General features: G+C 54.5%; 1 protein-coding gene across 11 annotated transcripts in view; it reads right to left on the bottom strand.

Moving 5' to 3' along the window:
- Nucleotides 1-22,387, bottom strand: part of LOC101924442 (2-oxoglutarate dehydrogenase complex component E1) — a 36,139-nt gene that overhangs the window by 7,513 nt on the left and 6,239 nt on the right. For 2 of the 11 annotated variants that reach the window (XM_055820106.1, XM_055820107.1), the window contains exons 3-10: nt 16,624-16,812; nt 11,887-11,989; nt 6,915-6,959; nt 4,368-4,483; nt 3,030-3,184; nt 2,447-2,593; nt 1,886-1,976; nt 787-966 (exon numbers count right to left, since the gene is read on the bottom strand). In XM_055820106.1, coding sequence (XP_055676081.1) covers nt 787-966; nt 1,886-1,976; nt 2,447-2,593; nt 3,030-3,184; nt 4,368-4,483; nt 6,915-6,959; nt 11,887-11,989; nt 16,624-16,812 — 1,026 coding nt within the window. Of the gene's footprint in view, nt 1-786; nt 967-1,885; nt 1,977-2,446; nt 2,594-3,029; nt 3,185-4,367; nt 4,484-6,914; nt 6,960-11,886; nt 11,990-12,088; nt 12,210-16,623; nt 16,813-22,387 lie in introns of those variants that run through there. The other 9 variants (XM_055820108.1, XM_055820110.1, XM_055820109.1 and 6 more) reach the window with 9 other exon arrangements.

Here is a 22,387-nt window from a genome sequence, read left to right as displayed (position 1 = left end):
CACACACATCTCAAAGCAAAGCCTTTTGTTGACGGGGGAAGACAAGAAAAATGCCCCTTTCCCCCATGCTTTCACTCCAGAAGACCTCTGGGCAGGATCTAGGCCAGAAGCTAGCTCCAACTTCAGTGACGTTACTTTGCTATCATACCCAGGGGCTGGCTGAGGACACCGCCTGTCAGATGAGGACAGTTTGTCTATTTATATCCAGCCCTTGGGGTGTAGGAGGAAGGGAAGCACTTTTGATCTCACCCTTCCACTTCTTGGTGTTGGAGATAGGTCTGTGATGAATCAGACCACAAATAAACCCCCCCGCAGCCCGCTCCCCTCCTGCTCTCCCACCTGGGTGTGGAGAGCTGCCTCCTGCTGACGGCTCCAGCTTTCCCAGCCCCAGGAATGGTTATCCCCGGTCAGGCTGAGATCCCTCAGCTTGAGACTCCTAGTGCCGAGTCCCCCAAGCTGCCATGCTTGGATTGGCTTTTGGGAGTGCCCCTCATTTCCCTGCTTTCCAACCAGGAGTTTGGGCATCTGCTGCTCCCCGCAGCCTGGCTGAGCCAGTTGGCTCAAAGACTGAGGAAGCAGCAACGGGAGCCCGGGGTGGGCGAGCCCCTGCCAAAGTTGTCCCCAAAGACAGTGGTGAAGGATGGCAGAGCAAAGTCAGGGTGACGGCAGGGAAAGGGGCACAGCAAACAAACACCAGCTGGGTTTTTTCGCTTCCCACCAACCTGCCTCCCACCAAACCCCATCTGGCCCGGGCCACTTCATTGTGGGTGTCTCAGCACCACTCACCTTCTTCCCTTCCGTGTCCCCGCAGTAAAACTGCTCTGCTTTAGTCTTGCCCTGAACAACGGGATCAGCTGCCTCCAAGTGCGAAGGATTTGCCACCAAGGAAAGGGTGATATTCCTGTCAGTGACACGGTTAATCCGCCGGTGGTACATTCCCAGATGGTACTTCACATCACCGGAGCCCTGATGGAGGGGAGAGGAGAGTCACCCCGAGGAACCTGGGTGGCTGTGGGGGCACAGGAGACCTGAAGCAGGATGGCACTGACCCCAGGGGCTGGAAAAAGGGGGCATTTTCTGGAGGCGGTGGCAGAAGGCAGCAGGCACTCACTTTAGGAACTGACCTGGCACCCAGCAAAGCAAAAGTAGCCTGTTCCAGGTGCCAAACCACCCACACACCTCAGACACACACCAAGCCCATCTAGGTAAGGTTTAAGGTGCAGGGGAAGGACCAAGTGTGGGGAGTTTGGGGAAGACACTGGAAAACATGTCACGCTCACCCAAGCTCTATTCACCCTGCAGCAGGACAGCTGTCACTGGCACTGCTCGCAATATGCACCTTGACACCCCAGGGTGCTGCTTTCTCACCTCAAAACCCCATCTGAAGGGCACAGCAGGATAAAGCCAGCCCAGCCCAGCTTTCCAAAAGCCAAATGATCCCATCTTATGATGCTGGAAGCTTTGGAACACGAGTGCACACACAAGCGACTCAAGCCTTGGGGCTTTTGCATCTGCTTTAGGGCCCCATATGGGGGCCGGGGGCTGCTGCAAGGGTACAAGCCAACCCCTGCTCCCAGCTGCCTTCCCCTCACCTCGCCGTGCACCTCAAGGCTGCTTTATGCCCATGGAGAGCCGCTGACCAGCCAGCCCGTGCTGGAGACACCAGCAGCAGCCAGGGCACGTCACCCCCAGGACAGGCAAGGACAGACCAGCACTGGCACCAACACGAAGGCTACAGTCGCACAGGTATGCGTGGAAACCCTTGCGATGCCGACGCCACCCAGTGACACCAGTGACCCAGTCCAGCTCATTCTGCACAGGCACACACCCAGGGACCACACGGGGACAGGCAACAGCAACCAGCTACAGAGAGGAGAAGACTCACCTCATCAGCAGCCTCCAGCTTGGAGTCAAACTGGCAGAAGATCTGCTCCAGCTCTTTCCTGATCACGTTGGCAAGAACATTGAGGCGTCCCCTGTAAAAGCAAGACCATTGTTGGCCACCGGCCAACTTGGCATCGAGTGCAGACGGTGACTTGCCATCCCCCCATCAAGCAGAGGTGGTGCGCAACCCTGCACCTCCTGCGATGGCTGTAGGGTCACCCAGGGAGGGCTTTCCCGAGAAGGAGACTGCAGACCCCTCAGCACAGGGACGGACCGCCCCATCCTGACAGCTGCCCCAAAGTGGGCAGGCTGGATCCTGCTCTGGGATTCCAGCTCTGCCGACGGAGCACCACGCCCCTCCAGGTGGATTTACAAACTAGCTGAAGCTGAAAGCGCAGCCATGAGCGGAGAGCAGCCAAGGCCTGAGCTCTCCAGCTAAGGTTCACCCCCAGGCAAGACCAGTTAGGTGATGGCAGAAACCGGTGTGCCCTCCAGTACCGAACCCCGGCTGCAACCCCCTCCTCCACGCCCCAAGCATCACCACGGAGAGAGGCAGGATTACCTGTGGGGCATTCCCATGATAACATAATCCACTCCCTTCTCGCTTGACTTATCAATAATGGTCTTTAAGGCTGGGATCAGCACTTCACAGCCCTCCAGACCAAAACGCTTCTCTGAAGACCATTTCCGATGAAGGAACTCCTCAAACCTGGAAGGCAAAGAGAGAGTGGGATCAGTGCCAGGGCTACAGCTGAGGGCAGAAACCAGAGAAAGGATGGGGACCACAGCAGGGGAGCCACAGCATCAAGTGATGCTTTAGCAGGCATCGTGCAGCAGCCCAGTCACCCTGGTCTCCCGCAGAGCTTGGCTGGCCGCTCCCCCACCCCAACAGTGTGCTGCACTTCAACCTTATTTTTAGGTTTCAGGATCTTTTATTGTCTTTCAGGATCACCCACATTTGCAGGTTCTTTGCCAGCACCTGAGCCTGCCAACCCAGCAGGTCACTGGCATCACCCTGCTGATTAAGCCAACCGTGACAGATGACGACAGATGACGTCAGATGGTGACTGCCTCACTCCAGCTGGGAGCAAACCACCCCAGGCAGCAAGGGAAGATAAGGAGAAGGTGAAGGCCCCCCAGGGTACCTGGTAGAGCGGACCAGCCTGGCCAGCAGCGTGCGTTTCTCTTCATTGGTAAACTGCATGATGCCCGGAGTCTCAAACTTCTGCCGGATCCACTGGCACTGCTCCAGGTCGTTGATAAACATGAACTCTACACCGATGTGCTGGCAGTACGCCATCTGCCCCAAGGGGAGGAGAAGGGCCATGAGACAACAGCCAGGGCTGTAGGACCTCCTCACCCCTCGGCAAAGACAGGCACATGTGGCATCGTATGGGACCGGGGTGCCAGGGACTCTCTGATCCCTCTCTTCAGCCTTCCAGCAAGACAAAGAGCCCTCTTGCACCAGTGGAGACACAAACCCTCCTGCCTGGCAGCCCCACCACGCTGCCTGAACGCCCGCAAGTGCTGCCTGCGGCAGTGGCCCAGGGGACCCATGAGCAGGGCCGGGCAGCCAGCACCGTGCCAGCCCCCCTGCGGAAGCCCCATCTGAACTGTTCTCCCAGGAAAGGTGACGTGGCAGAGGACAACCTGGGATGCTGGGGGGCAGCTTGGAAACTGCACACGACCCAGCATCAAAATGTTTAATTCCCTTTCCCCAGTGGGCCCTGGATCAGACCCTCAAGTGCTTTACATCCACCTTGGAGGCATGTTTTCCCTCTTGGTGGCATCAGCTGTGGCATCAGGTCCACAACACCACTTCTCATGGCAGGGAGACAATCAGCAAAACAACCAGCCCCAACAAATAAGGAGCCCGTTCTTACAGCTTGTCTAAGATGTCGGTGCAGCTTTGCTTCTCCCAAGGTCAACCTGTCTTGGCAGAGAACATCTGAGCAAGTCCACAGCTTGCCTGAGAGCTGTCTGCGCTCTCAGACCAGGCAGAATAGGATACGAAATTTGGCAGGAAAGGGGAACTGGCTGCAAGAGGTGGAAGCCCCAGCCCCAGGTTGGAGCTCCTCCTGCACCGAGACCCTCCAAGAGGCCACCACGCAGGGCAGCCTCCTCCTCCAGCCCGCTCCTGTGCTCTCCCAGCACAGTTTGCTGCTTTCAACTCGAAAGCAGCTGGAGAGGTTTCAATAAATGGAACTGTTCAGCTGCCTGGGATTTGTTCCACCTTGGGTAGAGCAAATACGTTGCCCCAATGCAGCACGAAGCTGGAGGTGATCAGAGGTGAACAGGTAACATGGGGCAGCTGGCAAAAGTGGGGCAAGCACCGAGGAGCAGCTCCCAACGTGAAAGGCTTAAGACCTGCAGGTTGGCCCAGGCTGCAGGCAGCAGCCGGACCCAGGACCTTCAAAAAGCAACTACTCTGCCCCAGCCCCGTCTGCAAACAGGTCTTGCAGAGCCCCCCCTGCCCTCCTCACCTCCAGCCGACGGATGATCTCACGGAGCGGAAGAGCCGATTCGTTTCCACCAATGAAAGTGGTTGTGGGCAAGTGGAAGACCTTGTCGAGGTCAGACTCATCCAGCCCGTAAAAGCCTGCAGGATTTTTCATGGGTGGGACAAGCGAAAGCAAGAGAGAAAAGGAAGGAAGGGGGATGGGGGGGGACACCGTCACGCAGGGACCGGGTGCAATTGGGAGAGGCGGGGAAGGGACAAAAAAAGCAGCATAAAACCAAAAATAAGCATGAGGGAGGTTTATACAGGTAAAATCCAAGCCATAATTAAACAAAAAGACATTGAGCACAGAACAAGGTTATTATGAAAGGTAACGCAGGAAGTGAAAACACAAAGCAATATATGTATATATATGTATATGTATGTGCAGGTAAACCAGCAATTAAAATCCAGGGTAAGAGTCAGGAAGTTTGTAGCCCCAAGAACACAAAAAATACACCACAAATTGTAACAGAGGGGAGAGAACGGGAACAGGAATTGAAGAGGAGTCACCGAGCACAACAGAGGTGTCACCACATGGTGGGAATTAAAAATGAAGAGTCAACGCAAGAGAAGGAAACGGTTAAAACAGACAAACCCCAAAGAGGGAGAGAAAGAGAAGCAAAAGAGAGAAAACGGCATCAGGGCTCTGCGATGACGGACTCTCCTGAATAGCTCAGCCTGGCAGTAGGGCAGCCAGCTGGCCCCTCAGGGGTTTTGGTGCCCAGATACCCCCTCACCCAATTAACAGCCTCTCAATTAGGGGGTTAGCCTAGCTCTGCTCAGCAAACTCCCTCCTTCTAGGTCCTGGCACCTGGTGGTTTGTAGGTGGCTGCTGCTTGCGGCAGGTGGGGCTGCGGGGAGCTGGGCTGTGCCTGGAGAAGGTGCTGAGCAGTGCTCAGAGCTGAGCATCGAGCTGTAGAGCTGCAGACAGGCCCCGACACCACCCACGGCTGCAACAGCGTCGGCAGGGCCCTGCCAGGGCCCGCAGCAGCTCCACAGCACCCCAAAGCCATCGGAGGTGCCTCAGCACCCGCTGACATTCATGGCTGTCTTTGGGGAAACTGAGGCACGGAGGAGGAGTGGCAATGAACTCGCTGGGCTGATGCAGCAAGGCAGAAGTGGAGCCGGGAAGGGCCGTCCCAGGACCCTTGGGAAGCAGGAGTCTGGCTGGAAGGGGCGGGCGAGCAGAGCTGCCCGCTGCTGGCCCACAGCCCTGAAGCCCTTCTCGGGCTCCTGTTCCTTGCCCCCCGCAGAGCCAGGTTTCAGGGCATTTTCTAACCCAGGGCAGGAGCCACAGAGGAGGCAGCTGCCACCGCTCCTCCCGGCTCCCTTCACGCCACCCAGTGCCCCAGCTGGGGGCTCCTGCAGGGAGGGTACAGGGGATGCCACCTGCAAGCGCTGCAGGGCAGCGTAACCCACCTTCCTCTGAGCAAAGGGAGGCAAAAATCAGACCCTCCTGGGCTGGCCCTCCTTGAACTTCACCTTAAAAAGAGTCTGGCCCTCGCTCTCTGGTCAGGAACAGAGGATGAGCTGAAGATGGGGCTGGCCACCGCTCGTCCCTGTGCAGCCTCAAGCACAGTGCTTGCCGGCGGCTGGCAACACCCACAGCAAGCCTGGAGCAGAGGTTTTCCTGGTTGCCACTGCCGTCCATCCCCTGCTCTGCCCACACGACCCTCCTGGGCACTGCCAGCGCCAGGGAAAGGAATTAAGCTGGACCCCGGGGAGCTCAGCTCCAGAGCGGTGGTGCCTGGAAGCATCGAGCCGCAGCTGGCAGCCGCTGCGGGTTTGGCCCCATGTCTCCAGGACCTCTCTGTGGCTCCTAGGCAAAGAGAAGCCCTGGGGAGAGGTGGCGTTAGTACGCACCATCCCAGAGAAACCGCTGGTTGGAGGTTTCAGGGAAGCTTCAGGTAACTTGCTGTGGCTCCCACCCTGCAGCACAGGGCTCCGGCTCGCTCTGCCATGCTGGTTTGAAGATTCAGGCACGCTCCGGGGGGGGGAGCGGGTGGGTATCAGATTTTGCAAGGAGTTTCCAGGGCTCTAAGCATCTCTGCTTCTGCTTTGCCGCAGCCTGCCAGCCTTTTTTTGACAGTGCTCAGTATTTATAGGCAGCAATACCATCAGACGGGAGGGGAGGCTAGCGATGAGCAGCCAAATTTTCACCATGACAAAACCAGGGCAGAGTCAGAAGACAGCTTGGATTTTTAGAAGACTTGAACCAATTGGGGAGATTGAGGCCTTGTAAAATGAACATTCACAACAAAACGTGTAGTCTAGCAAGCTAGGCATGCAAACACACAGTATGGAAAAGGCCAGCAAGGCTCTAAATTGGGGATCTCTACAGGTGAAGCATCACTAACCGAGCACCTACATCAAGACTTTTAGCGGGACAAATTAAAAATAAGCATGTTACAAAACTCAAGAGTGGTGTGAGACGGGAGGGGTCCGCTTTATCAGCTTGGTTCATGCCCAGAATAACCTATTCAAAGAGAGTCCTGCACTCCAGAGGGTTAAAGGCTCATTAATTGCATACCTCCTACTGTTAACACTCTCAGCCGCTCCTTGAACACTGCGAGATCTGGGGTGGGTAGGGAAGGGGGTGCAGAAAGGGAGAAGACAGAGAGACGCAGTCAAAGTTAGTAAAAAAAAAAACAAACCTGGAACTGTGAGAACTAGTCATGGAAAGCACAAGTCAAAAAAATACAGTATTTAAAATACAGTCAAAAACCATCAGAGGCAAAAGGGTTGGGATGGAGGACGACTACGCGCTAGGTGGAAAAGAAATCCCGGTGGAAAGTCTGGTGAGAGGAGGGAGGGGCAGGGAGAGGAATGGGGGGCATCAGACACTGGGGAGCAGTTGAGCTGCATGGTTTGAGATCTCCTGTCACGTGCACCCCTCGGATGACAGAGGGAGACCGCCCACCACAGCCTCTTCACCTGCTACCTTCTTCACCAAAAAGCACCTTCCCAACAAGCTGCATCAAGGGCAGCGCTATCCGCCACAGAGCAGCGAGATGCCTCCCGGCAACATCTGCTCCCAGAGGGTTTCGCTCTGCTCATCGCTAACCAGATTTCAAGGTCACCCCCAAGGAGGCACCGCTACTGCCTACACACAGGCAGGAAGGGGATCAGGGTGTTAATGAGCAGGCCGTTAATGAGGAAGACCAGCACCGAGGCAGGCACGCACAATGCCATCATTTCTCGAGCATGCTCAGCACAGGCGGGAGCGCCGGCGCACCGTGCCGGATGCAGGCAGGGCTGCCGGAGTGGCGGGCAGCGTGCGTCACTGGAGCTGTGCCTCCCGGCTAGGTTAGGTGACCCAAGTGCCTCAATCTCACCTGGGTTACAAGAAATGCTTTGAACACACTTCTCCTTTCAGTCAGCGGGGGAAAATCACACGTTTAGGTGAGATGTTTGGGTAGTAAGGTCTCCAGCTGGGGAAAGGGGAGGTGGCAGTGCTCCCAGCGCATCTCCCAGCAGGGGCTTGCCTGGCTCTTCCCAAGCTGGAGGACTATTTCCTTCCATTCCACCGGGCAAGAGGCACGAGCAGCTGCCTTCCACAGAGAGACAGACAGACGGACAGACACTCAGACACACACTGCCTTCCATGCACCACCTGGATTTCAGTGTGCCAAGCTATTATTTCCTTGAACAGGTCACATCAAGTTCCTGCAGTCATCTTGTCCTTGTTTTACACCACTTACCATGCCGGATCAGCTGCAGCAGAAAACCAGGATGAGATGACTTTTGTTTTTTGGTTTGGTTTTCTTTTTTTTTTCAAATGGAAAAGACAAGAGAAAGAGGAATTTGGTGGCTCCAGCCCCACCACTTGTCAGACCGAGTACCCCCAGGGAAGCTTTCTCCCCTTTACATTTTCTCCAAAGCTCACACTGCTTAATCCAAAGAGAGCTTACAAACCAGACACAAACCAGTTGCTAAACAAAAGGCAACTGAGAAGAAAGATCAATTTCTGAGATTACCCATGCAGCTCCTTTGAATTACAGCAGCGCTGGGCCATGGTTTAAGCTGCTGGCAGTAGAACTTGCACCACAAAAGCTGACCTTTAAGGATTTCACTGCTCAGAAAGAGGAAACAAGATCGTTTCCAAGTTTCAAAACCACTCCTGTTATTAACTGCTCTGTCAAGTGTTAAGAAATACTCTTTCAAAGCAAAATAAGCCAGCAGGATCTGCTTAGAAATTGGCTTTCTCTGCCACAAGCCGGCAACACCCGATCTTGGGCTCAGCCGGAGCTCTGCCCACGCTCCGCACCAGCGCTGCTCTCTTCCCCTCACGCTAAGCACAGTTTGCAAGCTACATTTGCCAAGTTGTATTCTAAGACTGACCAGATGAGGCTTTCCAGGATAAGAAGACCAGAGGAAAGTATTCAGTATAAATAATACTTACAGCAAGATAATAAAGCCTCCTTTGGCTGGACATAGCCAGCCGTTTGAGTCCTACCACGAGACACACCCCCAGCATGAGCTAGTGGCTGATAGCAGCATAGCTTGTTTCCAGGACTCATTATTTCCAACGAATTCACGGATTCCTGGTAATTCAACCAACACCAGGAACTGCAATGACAGACGCTTTGGTATGAAAGCCACAAAGGAACCAAAATTAAACAACACTTGGCTCAGACACGGAGGTCGCAGGCCGAGATTCTCTTCCAGCTGATGCCTACAGACCAGCCATGCCTGAACTCCTTCCACCGCGGGGAGCCCAACTGGGTCACGCTGCTGGGCTCATGACCGCTCACCCAGGAGGAACAGGAAAAATGGAGCTTGTATCGCTGTACCTGGATTCTGTTACAGCTGACGATGCTGTCAGCCCAGCTCTGCAGTTGGGGCTCCAAGAGAGGACCTGCTCTTGGGTCACTTTGGGCTCTTCTTCCTCTGCAGCAAGGATGCTGCTGGAGCACACCTTGCTTCAGAGGAACCACGGCGTCAAAGCAGAAGAAAAGCCCTCTGAACTGACATTTGCCATTGAAGCAGCCCTGTGACTTCAATGTCACAAAGTGGAAACAAGCAAGGAGCAGTGTCCCTCAAGGGTCCATACTGGGACCAATATGGTTTAATGTCTTAATTAGCGTGGACAATGGGATTGACAGCGCCCTCTGCCCGGCTGCAGGTGACACCAAGCTGAGTGGTACAGTCCATAAGACTTGAGGGAAGGGATGCCATCCAGAGGGACCTCGGCAGGCTGGAGGAGTGGGCCCATGTGAAGTTTATGCAGTTCAACAGGGCCAAGTGCAAGGATCAGGGCAATCTCCAGCCCCAGCACAGACTGGGGAACGGACAGATGGACGGACGGACAGATGGATGGGTGGATGGACGGAGAGCAGTCCTGCAGAGAAGCACCTGGAGATGCTGGTGGGTGACAAATCGGACATGAGACAGCAGCGTGCCCTTGCAGCCCATAAAGCCAAACACATCCTGGGCTGCATCCAAAGAAGCGTGGCCAACAGGTACGGGGAAGGGATTCTTCCTCTCTACTCCCCTCTCTTGAGACTCCACATGGTGCTCTGCATCCAGCTCTGGGGTCCCCAGCACAAGACAGACAAGGACCTGCTGGAGCAGGTCCAGAGGCGGCCATGGAAATGATCGCAGGGCTGGAACACCTCTCCTGTGCCGAAAGGCTGAGTGAGTTGGAGGTGTTCAGCCTGGAGAAGGCTCCACAAACACCTCACCGCGGCCTTTTGGTGTGTAACGGGGCTTATGAGAAAGATGTGGAGAGACTTCACGGGGGCCTGTAGTGACAGGACAAGGGGCGAGGCTTTGAAGCCGAAAGAGGGCCGGTTTAGATTGGACATAAATAAAGGAGGAGTGTTTACGGTGAGGCTGGTGAGATGCTGGCACAGGTTGCCCGGAGAAGTTGTGGGTGCCCCATCCCTGGCAGAGTTCAAGGCCGGCTTGGACGGGCCTTTGAGCGACCTGATCTAGTGAAAACGTCCCTGCTCATGGCAGAGGGGTTGGACTAGGAGGGACTCTGAAAGTCCCTTCCACCCCAGAGCACCCTGTGAGTCTATGACTTACTGATCAGCATGGTAACTGCTCCCCACACCCAGCTCCCTTTTCTCCTAAGGGAGAGCAGTCACTGCTACCACTTGCAGCCGTCCGGCTCTGGGTTTCATGCAGACCCTGCTCTCCTCTCAAAAGGGAAACACATCCAACAGGCACAGGGCTTCAGGGCTCTCTGTTGCTGTGATTCAGAAGGATCGTAGTGCCCACAGCACTGGAGCACTGGCCAAAATCTCCGAGCTAAAAAAGGTTCCCCTCACGCCGCCTTCTCCCTGGCCACTGGGACTGGCTTCCAAGTCACCTAAAAAAAGTCTCCCTGCTCCCCTCGCAGCACCAACTACGAGCACATGTCCTCTCCTGCGCCTGGGTCCATGGCCATCATCTCACCGCCTCTTCCCAGCAACATCTCCCCAGGCACAGGGCTTGCTCCAACCCAGAGCCAGCCAGCTCCTGAGGCACAGCCAGGGCTTGGTCCTCCAGACAAGCATGTCAGAAGTCCAGACCTCAGGATGAAGCAGCTTCCCCGTCATCCAGCGAGCTGGGACAACTAAAAAACCTAATCCTTCCCTACAACTCCCAGTACACATAATCCTACATGAGGGTCCAGCAGGTCCAGGGTGGGTGTCCCTGTGCTGGCAGCTGAACAAGGAATCAAGATCATTTACATGCACCGTACGCTCTGATCGGCTGTTTCAGTTGTGCGAGGTTAGTAATCATCACTGCTGCTCTAAGTTAGAAGCATGCCTCTCGAGCACTCACAGTGCCAGGGTAATGACCCTTGGAAAGCACCAGCAAGGTGAAAGAGCTCAGCGCCACAACCTCATTCTAGCTAGAAGAATGGCAGCATACTATAGAGATCAAATCTAAAGCATGTTGACAGGTGCTGAGTTTAAGCACTTTCAGACTAGGATTTCAAGTCCTAGGCGCCACACACACTTCTGTGCAACACTCATGCATCTTTCGCTCGAAGGCATTGGGATTTCCACTTCTCTACTTGGACGGGAATGCATCCCAAAGCTTCCTTGTTATGATCACTGGCAGGGACTCATAGCTCAGTCTTGGAAAAAGGGGGCAATTAAGGGATTTACAAATGCTGTGGCAAGCTGGGAGCAAAGGAGGGCCGAGCATCGTTGCAGGGGCACACCAAGAGGCACTTCTCAGCCCTGCAGAGACAAAGCTAGCCCATTCCCCCCAGCTCCCGGGGCCCCCAAGAGCAGCAAGAGGAGCTGAGGGAACAGACCTCCAGCTCTTACCAACACAAAACCTCTCTGCTTCACATTTCCAGAAGATGCAATTGCTTCCACCCCTGGATGAGTGAGTTCAGTGACATCATTAATTCGGCGCCCCGCCGGCTCTAAATTTAGAGTGATCATTACTAAGGAAACTTAAGACCTTTCCCCCCTTACGGGTGAAGCGATCTACGTACAAAGCTGTGAAAGAGAGAGGAGCTCAAGCAATGCAGCACTAACTGCTCTCAAAGCCCTCACCCAGTTTGTCTGTGGATGTGATAAGATCAGCTGGAAGGGAGGAGTCCAGATCTGCATCCAAGATGCCCAGTGGGTCGAGTTGTGCTACATGATGCCCTCGAATCTATGAAATGGGCCAGGAACGGAAAGGAGAACAGGTACCAAGAGGGAGAGGGGAAAGGGAGAAAAACAAAAGAGGGGAGGGGTAAAAAAGTTAAATTACATTATAATTAATTTGCAGAGTAATTCTCACCGACGTTTGGAGAAACAGTTACTGGCGCATCATCAAAATTTACACAACTAATGCCGAGAGGATCAAGCTTTGCAATGTGATGACCCCTGACCTGGAAGCAACAACACAGATTAGTCATTAAGTTAATTGAAAAGACGTTCCTTAAAAAAAAAAAAGCATGCAATCTCCCTCTTTACATTTTCTGCAGAGCCACCCCGATTTCTACTTTCAGCTACAGCAAGTAGGTGTGAGTGTCTCCAGCTGCTGCGACCGCTCTCCTCCGCCTGAAGCCAGACTTCAGCGGGGCAGGCAGAGGGACAGCGATCTCCTCCACAGCAGAGACCTTCCAGAACTGAGGTCTGAGGGTCCCCCACCGCTTTCCCAGTGTCCAACCCCAGCACCTGCTCTCTACAGGTGCAGTAACTCCACACCAATGGTTTCTTCCTAAGCATCACAGAAACGAAGAGGCAATCTTCCAGATTTTGGCAGATTCTGCCAACACGGCAGAGAAAACAAGCATCACCACCAGCAGTAGCTCCCGAAAAGGCAGAGGAACGTGTCTGAGGAACATCTGCCTGTCGGTGCTATTAAAGGTCAGCATTTTGGAGAGAGGAGCCTACAGCAGGACTGGGAGCCCTCTTCTGGGAAGAGGCAGGTGCAGAAACACCAAAGAGCTTTGGCACCAAGAGCCCTGGTGGCTCCCAGTGGCGCCAGTCAGGTCAGGAGTCACCACACTGGGTTTGAATCCACATCAGAAGCCAGAGAACAATGAGAGGAGTTCTGCTTCTCGCCCTCACAGGAGAAGGTGCCCACAGACAGACCCCAGCACATCTTGCTGGGCAAACTGAATTCACCTCAGTGGCCAGCACCACACATGGGCAATCCACAGTTTTATTTCTTGACAGCTCCTGCTCTTTCTTGAAGCTTCAGGCTCAGCTACGCTGGGAGTGGGGCAGGAAACACTGCTGCCATGGTGCAGGGTGCGGTGCCCTCTTTGCACTGTGACAATGATCCTCCCGGTCATCAGGTCTGTTACCAGTTAGAAAAAGCACTTGCATCCATGGGGATTACTAAACCCCTTGTACAAATCGGACATGCTGAACTGACCTTATTTACCAGAAAAGCATTCCTATTCTGAGTATCTCAAGGGTACTTCAGGAAAGAATTTTTGTGGCTTCACCAGCCAGAGCCTGGAATCAGCCATAGACGTCACAGCAAACTAAGAAAGCCCCGAACCCCACATGCTCTCTGCAGGGCCTGATGACAGCGTGCCCCTGCACACCGGTGGTTGTGTGGAAAGCTCTTCTTCTGGACCAGCTTTGCCTGGGAACTATTTGCTTGTCCATCTGGCAACAAAGCGCTGGGGCTAGCCCATCACTTAGCAGCTGGCAGGACGCAAGCTCACCAGCCTGATCCCCATAGCCAGGATGCTCTCACCGGGACCAGGAGGACACTTTGTCCAGCAAACAGCTTTGATCTGAGGGTGACCGGTAGCTTTGAGGTCAACTCAGCAGTTTGCAGGTACACAGCAAAAGCTCAAATGGGTGTGGGAGCAAGGAGATGGCCTCTTCCCCCATAGGAGCCATGCTGCTCGTTATTCTCCACATGCAACACAAGCCGAAACAAGAAGCCCAATGCAAAAAAAAAAAGACCACAGCAGATCTCTGCAGGAAGCATCACGCTCGTAGGCTCTGATCGTGACCGGGGACTTCAACCACCCAGATATCTGCTAGAAAAGAGGCGCAGCAGACTGCAAGCAGCCCGGGAAACTACTGGAGCACGTTGAGGACAACTTCCTAGTAGAGACGATGGAGAGCCCGACCAGAGGAGAGGCACTGCTGGACCTGTTGCTCCCTAATGCAGGAGAACTTATGGGAGAAGTCAGGATTGGAGGCAGCCTGGGTGGCCACAACCACATCCTGATGGAATTCTCAGTCTTGAGGGGTAAAGGACGGGTAACAAGTGGAGTCAGGACCCTAAACTTCAGACAGGCAAACTTCTTTTGGCTAATTAGGGTGCTAGTGCATGGATCCCTTGGGAAAGTGCCCTTGGAGACAAAGGAGTGAACAAGAGCCAAGAGATGTTTAAGGATGTTTATATTTATATATATTATATATAAATATATACACATATATATGTGTGTGTGTGTGTGTGCGTGCGTGGATATTTAAGAGGGAAGGGATACCATCCAGAGGGACCTGGACGGGCTAGAAAGGTGGGTCTGTGTAAACCTCATGAAGTTCAACAAGGCCAAGTGCAAGGTTCTGCACCTGGGTTGGAGCAATCCCAGTCAGATACAGGCTGGGGGACAACTGGATTGAGCCCTGTGGAGAGGACTTAGGGGTACTGGTGGATGAAAAACTGACTGCAAGCCAGCAACATGTGCTCACAGCCCAGAAAGCCAAGCATGTCCTGGGCTGTGGCCAAAGAAGTGCGACCAGCAGGTTGAGGGCAGTGACTCTCCCCTCTGCTCCATTCTGGGGAGACTGCAGACTCCATTCTGCAGTGCTGCCTCCAGCTCGGGGACCCCCAACACCAGAAGGACACGGCCCTGTTGGAATGAGTCCAGAGGAGGCCATGAAGATGATCAGGGGGCTGGAGCACCTCTTAAAAGGACAGCCTGGGAGAGTTGGGATTGCTTGGCCTAGAGAAGAGAAGGCTCCAGGGAGACTTTAAAGCAGCTTCCAGTGCCTAAAGGGGGCTTCAGCAAAGATGTGGAGCGGTACTTCATCAGGGAGTATAGTGATAGGATGAGGGGTAATGGTTTTAAACTGAAAGAGGGCAGATTTAGCTTAGATATTAGGAAGAAATTCTTTACTGTGAGGGCGGTGAGGCACTGGCATGGGCTGCCCAGAGCAGCTGTGGGTGCCCCATCACTGGCAGTGCCCAGGGCCAGGCTGGACGGGGCTGGGGGCAGCCTGGGCTGGTGGGAGGGGTCCCTGCCCACGGTAGTGGGGTTGGAACTAGATGATCTTTAAGGTCCCTTCCAACACACACTATTCTACAAGAAACAATGACTTGGACATGCAACCACAGCTACAATTAAGAAGCCACTGCTGACGCTGCAGTGGGTCGGTCACTGCTCACCTATGATTACAGGGACAATCCAGCTCGATCCAATTAAGAAATTAATTGCCTGGTGGTTTAAGCAGTTTACCCACACAGGCAGGACTTCCTCCTGCCTTCCCACTCTTCTGTACCTCCATACACTGCACTGAACTTCCCCGCCTGGACACCCCACTGCAGCCACAGCCCTTTGGTGACACCGGGGTAGGAAGGGAGGTGAACTTCTCACTGCAGACAGCTTAGAAAAACACATCCAAGAGCGACCACCTCCCAGTGGTGTCATTTGGAGACTGAAGAAGTGATGGGAATGCAGAAGAGGTTACAGATCTTTTGTTCAAACCGCTGACTTGGAGCTGCTGCCTCCAACCACACCAGTTTGAACTCGGTATCTGCCCGCTTGTTCCAGCAGCGAGAGCTGCACGGCCTTTAGAAACAGCTCACCAGGATCCGCCCGGACTGGAGAGCGGCAGGGCGGTCACCTCCCATGAAATCAGCCACGAGGAAAGAAGCAGGTCCTCACAAACAGGTCCCAGCTTCCCCTTCTTACAGAAAAGCATGGCAGTGCCCCAGCATTGGTGTCGGCACCTCAGCTGTGAAGGCGGGCAGGGCAGGGGCACCTTCTTCAAGCCAGAGAGCAAGGCCAAGGCTGGGCAGGCCTTTGGACTTGTGCAGTGCTGCAGTTTTTGCCTTAACTGCAGCAATTTGTTGAATTCATGCTGTTGTTCAGCAGCAGACTGTTGAATTTTCCCTGTACCTGAGCAGGAACACAACCTGCAGCGGGTGCTTTTTCACCGGAATGGGTGAGAAGACCACGGTCACACCTCCACAGCATCTGGGTTTGTTAAAACTTCACACGGCAGCCCAAATTAGAGCCCCCACGCTTGACAAACCAGGGTGCAACCAAATGTATTTGACAGGTGTTCTCTTTAGCCAATTTTAGGCTGGCCATCCCCTAGCCAGAGGGTGTTTCCTTCCTGCTCAAAACTTGTTTCTCCTGAAAGGCCCAGTGGCACCACAGCCCTCTTCCATGCCACAAATCACAAGGAAACATTTTCTGAACTTTTATCTTAGGACCTCAGAAGTTCTCGCAGCAACATGGGGCAAGCAGGATGTGTGTCCCGCGCCACTGTTGAGCATGGCAGGAGCCCACAGCACAGAGGCATCATTCCGGAGGCCAGCAAATCACCCTGTGAGGAGAGGACCACCCCCTCCCTGCCACTGTAATGGCTCTGTTTGGGTGACAATAGCTTTAATCTTCCTATTGTTCAGCAAAGCAACAGCTGAGCTTCTGCCCCAACAGATCAGCAGCTCCTATTAAAAACCAGGCAGCGCAGCACGCATCCTGCATGCTCTTCATGCAAAACACATGCATCAGCCACACTAACCCCAGCCCACTGCAGCCACTGCACGCCCCTCTACAGAGGACATGCTCCTCCTCCGCGCAAAGTCAGTCTCTTTACCTGATAAGCTCTGATGAGAGATTGCACTGCGAGATGGTCCTCCACCAGTTTATCTACGTTGGGCTGTGCTTGACCCAGGAACTGCGCTTGGGACAGCACGGAAAGGCTGGTACTCAGTGGAGGGGGGCTTTGGTAAGCAGTGCCTGGAGCAGCTCCAGCATTGGCGTTGCGAAAGAAGATGTCCCATGACTAGGAAAAGGGAAAGAAGAGAGGCAAGAGGGTCATTACCTGTGACTCAAACACATCCTCACTCAAGGTTACTGGGGTCTCAGCAGTATTGCCAAAGCAGGGAGCACAATTCCTGGGGGGCAGAGCTGCCTCCTCCCCCTTGCCCCAGCACCATATAGCTGCTGCCAAAGACACCCACCTGCCTGGGACAGGAGAGCCCTAAAGCTCTCCCACTATTCCAGTTACATCATTATCTTACTTCTCATCCATCTGGATTGTTTCTTTTAGGATGAGACTGTCCCCAGAGCCCCCGCCCCAGGCCCCTGAGCAGCACAGCTCAGGACAGGACATGGGTGACACCCCTAGCTTGGCTCTCAAAATCACTACTGTGAGCAACGAGCCCCAGCCTGGTCTTCAGGCTCTTCTTCCCTTTTCTACAGGGCAGGAGACTGCCCTCTGAATACCCACGATATTTTCTGAAAAAAATTTTTGCCTTGTAGTCAAATGTACCTCTTCCTCTTTGCCTTTGTCTAAATGGCTTGAGACCCAAGTCCCCGCACAAGCGGTGCTGTACAGCCCTCAGCCAGCAATGGCTTTTTTCTTTTTCTGTCCCCTCTTCAACTTTCCCCCCACCCTTTCAGCAATGCCAATGCCAGCACTATGTGGATACTCCCATGCCAGCTCTCCTGTGCCCTTAGCGAGGCAGGCATCACCTCTGCTGCTGTTCCCCTCTGCAGATGTGTATTTCCAGGTGTTAAGACAACAAAGCAAAAATTCCCTAAAAAGCCCTCAACAGACTTGATGTAACTTTGTGGGATTTACCCAGCCCTGCCTGAAGAGCTCACAAATGTCCCAGGCCAAACTCAAGGCAATCCATCTACTTGGAGAGGCAGCAACGGACCTGGGGCAGGGGAGAGACCAGCACAGCAAGGTCCAGGCCAGGGCCTCCATCACACTGTCACCCCTGCCTGCTTCCTACACGCTACTGACCGACAGCAAAGGACAGGGCCAAGGTGGAGCCGCATCTGCGTGCCCACACGTACCGAGGTGCCAGCTACAGCAAAGCCCGTCAGATCTGTGCGCTGGTTTCAGCCCGAGGGTCTCTCCACTGACTGGGAGCAAGAGCCCAGCACTCAGTTAGTTCCCTGCGCACCCTCAAACCTTGTGCCTGCGGGGAGCACCCAACCCAACCTCAGCAACGCAGCGCCAGGCACAGTGCTGCCCAGCCAACCCCAGCACATTTCAACCAAGTCAAAAAGAGCCGCGAGAGCAGCTCTAGTGGTGCTTTGGGGCAAAAAAAGCAGCTTTGCACCCTGGTAGCAGGGTGGAGGGGACTGAGAACCTGATCTTCGCCAAAGGAACACCCGCTCTCCCCTTTTGCTGGAGCTCCTCCAGCTGCAGCACCCATCACATGCCCCAGGAAGCTATTTACAGCCTGGACCTACCCAGACGCCCCATGACACGGCTGTGCAAGGTGAGTAAATTTAGAAACGGGTCACGCTGGAGGAGCATAAATAAAACGTGGAACAATTTGGCACAATAACTGATAAACAACAGCTTCCCCAAAGGAAGAAAAAAAAACAACCCACAAACCAAGAAGCAAAATCAGAAAACACCCAACCTCATTCTGATCGCTGCCTGCTAAAGGAAATCTCGACAGGAAAAGAGGGAGAGCTGCTTTTTGTACAATCTTTACTGCTGGCCACTGGTGGGAGCAGCCCAAGTCCCTCCCTCAGCCTCAGAGCTCAGGGCTGCCCCAGAAGCCTGCCAGCAAGAAGGACGAGCGCCCCGGCGACAGGCTCGGTGCCCTTCAGATGGGGAGGAATCAGGCTAGCTGCTTTGCTCGGTGGTTCAAGGTTGTTTAACAAACTGGAAGATAAAGACAGGCAAGAGAAAGGGAGCACCTGCTAGCCCCAGGAGGGGCCGACAGCAGCGCTGGGGACAGAGCCAGGAGGCAGAGGTGTTGCCTTTATGACCTCCTCCCTGCTGACATTTACTAACATTAACCTCTTGGAGATGCAGTTTGCTTCTGTTTTGAAAGAAAAAGTTCATTTGAAGCTCTCCAAACAAGGTGCGGCGCCGGCTCAGTCAGCTCAGGCACTTTCGCTAAATGCTTTACTGCCCAACGTAATTACAGAAGTTCCCAGGCTACCTGGCTGCAGGCTTTGCCCCCAGTGAAGGCTGTGGCCCTGGTAAGCGCTATAAAAATGTCAGCTTTCAAGCTGCTGATGCAGTTCTGAATTCAAGAGTATTCAAGGGCCGTCCCAGGGGTTTCTGGTGACCCATGGCGGTGCCTCTGGAGCTCACGTATCCCGTGGGAGAGGCTGAACAGCCCCATCAGCACCATCCTGCTGTATCACGAGAAGGAGATCTTTGCCTTAATCCAGCACGTTATTCCCTCTCTGCCCATGGCAGCCCTGCAAGAACTCCTCCAGCTCCAAGCTCAGATTTTTGAGCACCTCATTGTTACCACTTCACCAAAGCCAGCACCTCCCCAGCGCCCAAGCCTACAGGCAGCTCCCAGGTCTCAGCACGCTGAATACCACCAACCCCAGGTCCCTGCTGTGACCGTCCCGCGGCCACATCCCACCACAGCCACGGCACGAGGCATCAGCCCGGAGCAGCTTTCCCAGTGCTCTTCTGTGCCGCTGCTCCTGCGCCGGCAAAGCCGGGCAGGAGAGCCAGCTGCCCCAGCAAAGCCTGGATAGCTCAGAGGGATTCTGAGCTTGGCTCTGCCAGCGGAGCTCACCCCAGGCTTCTCTGCTGAGAACAGCCCCAGAGCAGCTCTCCAGGAGAAACCAGCACCTTTCACTTCATTTATCAGACTCTGTTCTCGGAGAAGGGCACAGGCTCAGATGTCCCAGCCTCCGCCACAAAGCCAGCTCGGAGGTCGGGCAGGCAGAGGAGGGCGACATCTTCCATCCACTGCAAGCCACCTCGGTGGGCTGGGGGTGCAGCAGGCTGAGATGCGCAGGGGAGACACAGCCCCTGCCTAGAGCCCAGGCTGCACCCCTGCTCCTTCTCCTGATGCTGACTCCAGGGCATGGAAAGCATCAACCAGACCCACTCTGCACGGTCAGCAAGCCAGGCAGCACCTCCTGCTTTACCAGCGAGAAGAGGAGGAACATTCAGAGCTTAGAGGTGGAAGAGGAGGAGCTCAAACCAAATTTACAGCAGGTAGCCCTTGCCGAGCATAGGTGGTCAAGCAGCGATCGATCAGTTCGTGCTCTGCACATCGTCTTGTCCCTTATCAACACCAACAAGGACCTTCGGTTCTCTGAGGCGCTTGCTTTCGAAGATGGGTAACAAAACCCAGATGTTTCAGACTCTCAGGCAACACTCCTACCAGATCCAGGCTTGGACCCTGCCTGCCAGCACGGCTGCGGAGGACGCAGGGAAGGCACCTCCCATGGCCGGGCATGGGGGTCTGGCCTCGCTGAAGACTGCAGGCTCCTGCAGTCGTGGCGGGGTTACACAGCACGGTCTACACACGTTACGGTCATACAGCCACTTTCAATATAAAAATCAAAACAGCGGTGTACTAAGAAGTCCACGTTAAAGACCATTCGATGTACATACCTAAGGGGAGAGCTGTCGCCCTTTACCAAGTTCATCCTACACACTGGGGCTGCCCTGTAGGAAGGCTAAACTCGTCACGGAGGTCTGACTGCAGGTATCACCTATCTGCAGTCAAAGCCCTCCAGCCATCTACCCTGAAGCAAGCAAGTTACTTGGGGTCCTGAGGAGACGGCGTGGGCTGTGCCAAGCATCGCTAGCAGCCAGCCCCACACCTGAGTTGGCAGCGTGGGGGCAGGAGGGCGGCATCCCCGCTGCCCCGGGAAGCAGTCCCAGGAACGAGCAGCACCGACCCTCTGGCAGCCCACTGGCACTGGCCCCCGCACCCTCACCTCCTCCTTCCCCAGCTCTGCCCACCAGACTCAGAAACTGGAGTTCAGCTGAAGGACTGCACACAGAAAAAAAACCCAAACCTAAAATAGCGGGGTTTGGTTTGGTTTTGTTTTGTTTTTTAAATCTTCCCTACTCTAAACAAGCACTGAAGTATATTCTGCAGTTTTAAACACCAGCATCTGCATGCAGGAAGGGAATTCATTTTGCTCAGCTGGGACACTCATGCTGGCTGGAGGTCTCAGGTTTTTGGTGACAACAGCAAAGACACTCCAGCTCTTCCCTGGCTGAAGGTCTCACCCCCATCAGCAGAACGAGGGCGAGGAGCAGCCGCTCCCTCTCTGTGCACGGAACAGGCAAGCGGCAGCCAGGCCCGTGTGACAGCCCAGCTTTTCGGTGAACTCCACCCTTGGATCTGACCCTACATCTAACGGGACGGAAGCCAACGCTTTATCAGTGACAGGGGTGACGCGCTCCACTGCTGCTTCAGCGTCACGCCAGATGGGACGCAGGCCGGCGGGGACTGCTCACGGGCCGAGACCAGGCACAGCTGCAGCACCGATCCCACCACGGCGGCTCAGCGTCCCAGCGGGGACAGGGTGAGCCAGGAAAAAGTGCAGAGGAGAAAGGGGCGAAGCTAGGAGCTGGGAAGGGATCTTGGTGAAGGGGTCACTGGAACGAGGTGGGATCCACCCAGGAGCGATGAGTCACGCATGAGGGCCAAGTACATCAGGGAGCAACAGCAAAGTCCGAGCCAGCTCAGGTATTAACCCCACCAGAAGCTGTGGGAGCGGGAGCTGGATTTCACAGGATCACAGAATGGTTTGGGCTCGAAGGGACTTTCCAAGATCACCTAGTCCAATCTCCCTGGCCCAACGCCCTTTCTGCCAAGCAGGGTGCCAGCTTCATTTTGTTCAAAAAGCAGTCCGTAAGACTTGGGTTTTACATTGTCAGTGTCAGGTTCGCTTCCTGGCAATGATACGACCCCATTTCATTTTCATTGACATTTCATTTTCACGTGACACCGATTTTCCTGCTGTCACAAACCATTTCCAGCTGCAGCGGAGGCAAAAATCTTGTCAGCTCCTGCACTGCTCTCTGAGCACTTAAAAATACTTCCAGGGACACCGATTTCCAGGAGTGACTAATACACACTTCACCACAAACACGGGACTGGGGGCCTGGAAATGTGGTGGGAGGTCCACCCTTGTGGGGGCTCAGAACTTGGCTGCACAAGGCCCCCAGGTGACCTGCTCTAGCCATGAAGCCAGATGCCACCTCCCAAGACAGCCATGCTGGGGTAGAGGCCCCAAGGCTCCTTCCAACCTAAATTCTCCTATTTCTTCAGCCGAGCATGCACAAGGACTCCCACGCAGCACCGCATGCACTGCCTACCTATAGACAAGCTGACAAAGCTACAGGAGCTACATTAAAGAGGAGACAAGACCAGAAGAGATCCAGAGGTCCAGCCTCAGCACCCAGCCACGGTTCCCTGCCAGCTGCCCTGGTGAGTCCTGATGTTTACTCTCACATCCACTCAGAGCATCATTCAAGACTGAGCAGGGGCTGTAAGATCAAACAGCCAGTATCAAACCACAAAGACTCTTTGCCAGAGACACAACTGTGCCCGTCAGTGGGAGAAGCGTGGTGTAACCCTCACTCATTTTTAAATTAGACTACGTCATTTAGA

The sequence above is a fragment of the Falco peregrinus genome, chromosome 17 (assembly GCF_023634155.1).
Source record: "Falco peregrinus isolate bFalPer1 chromosome 17, bFalPer1.pri, whole genome shotgun sequence".
Classification (NCBI taxonomy): domain Eukaryota; kingdom Metazoa; phylum Chordata; class Aves; order Falconiformes; family Falconidae; genus Falco; species Falco peregrinus.
Note: the sequence above shows the minus strand (reverse complement) of the source record. Positions and strands in the feature narration are given on the sequence as shown.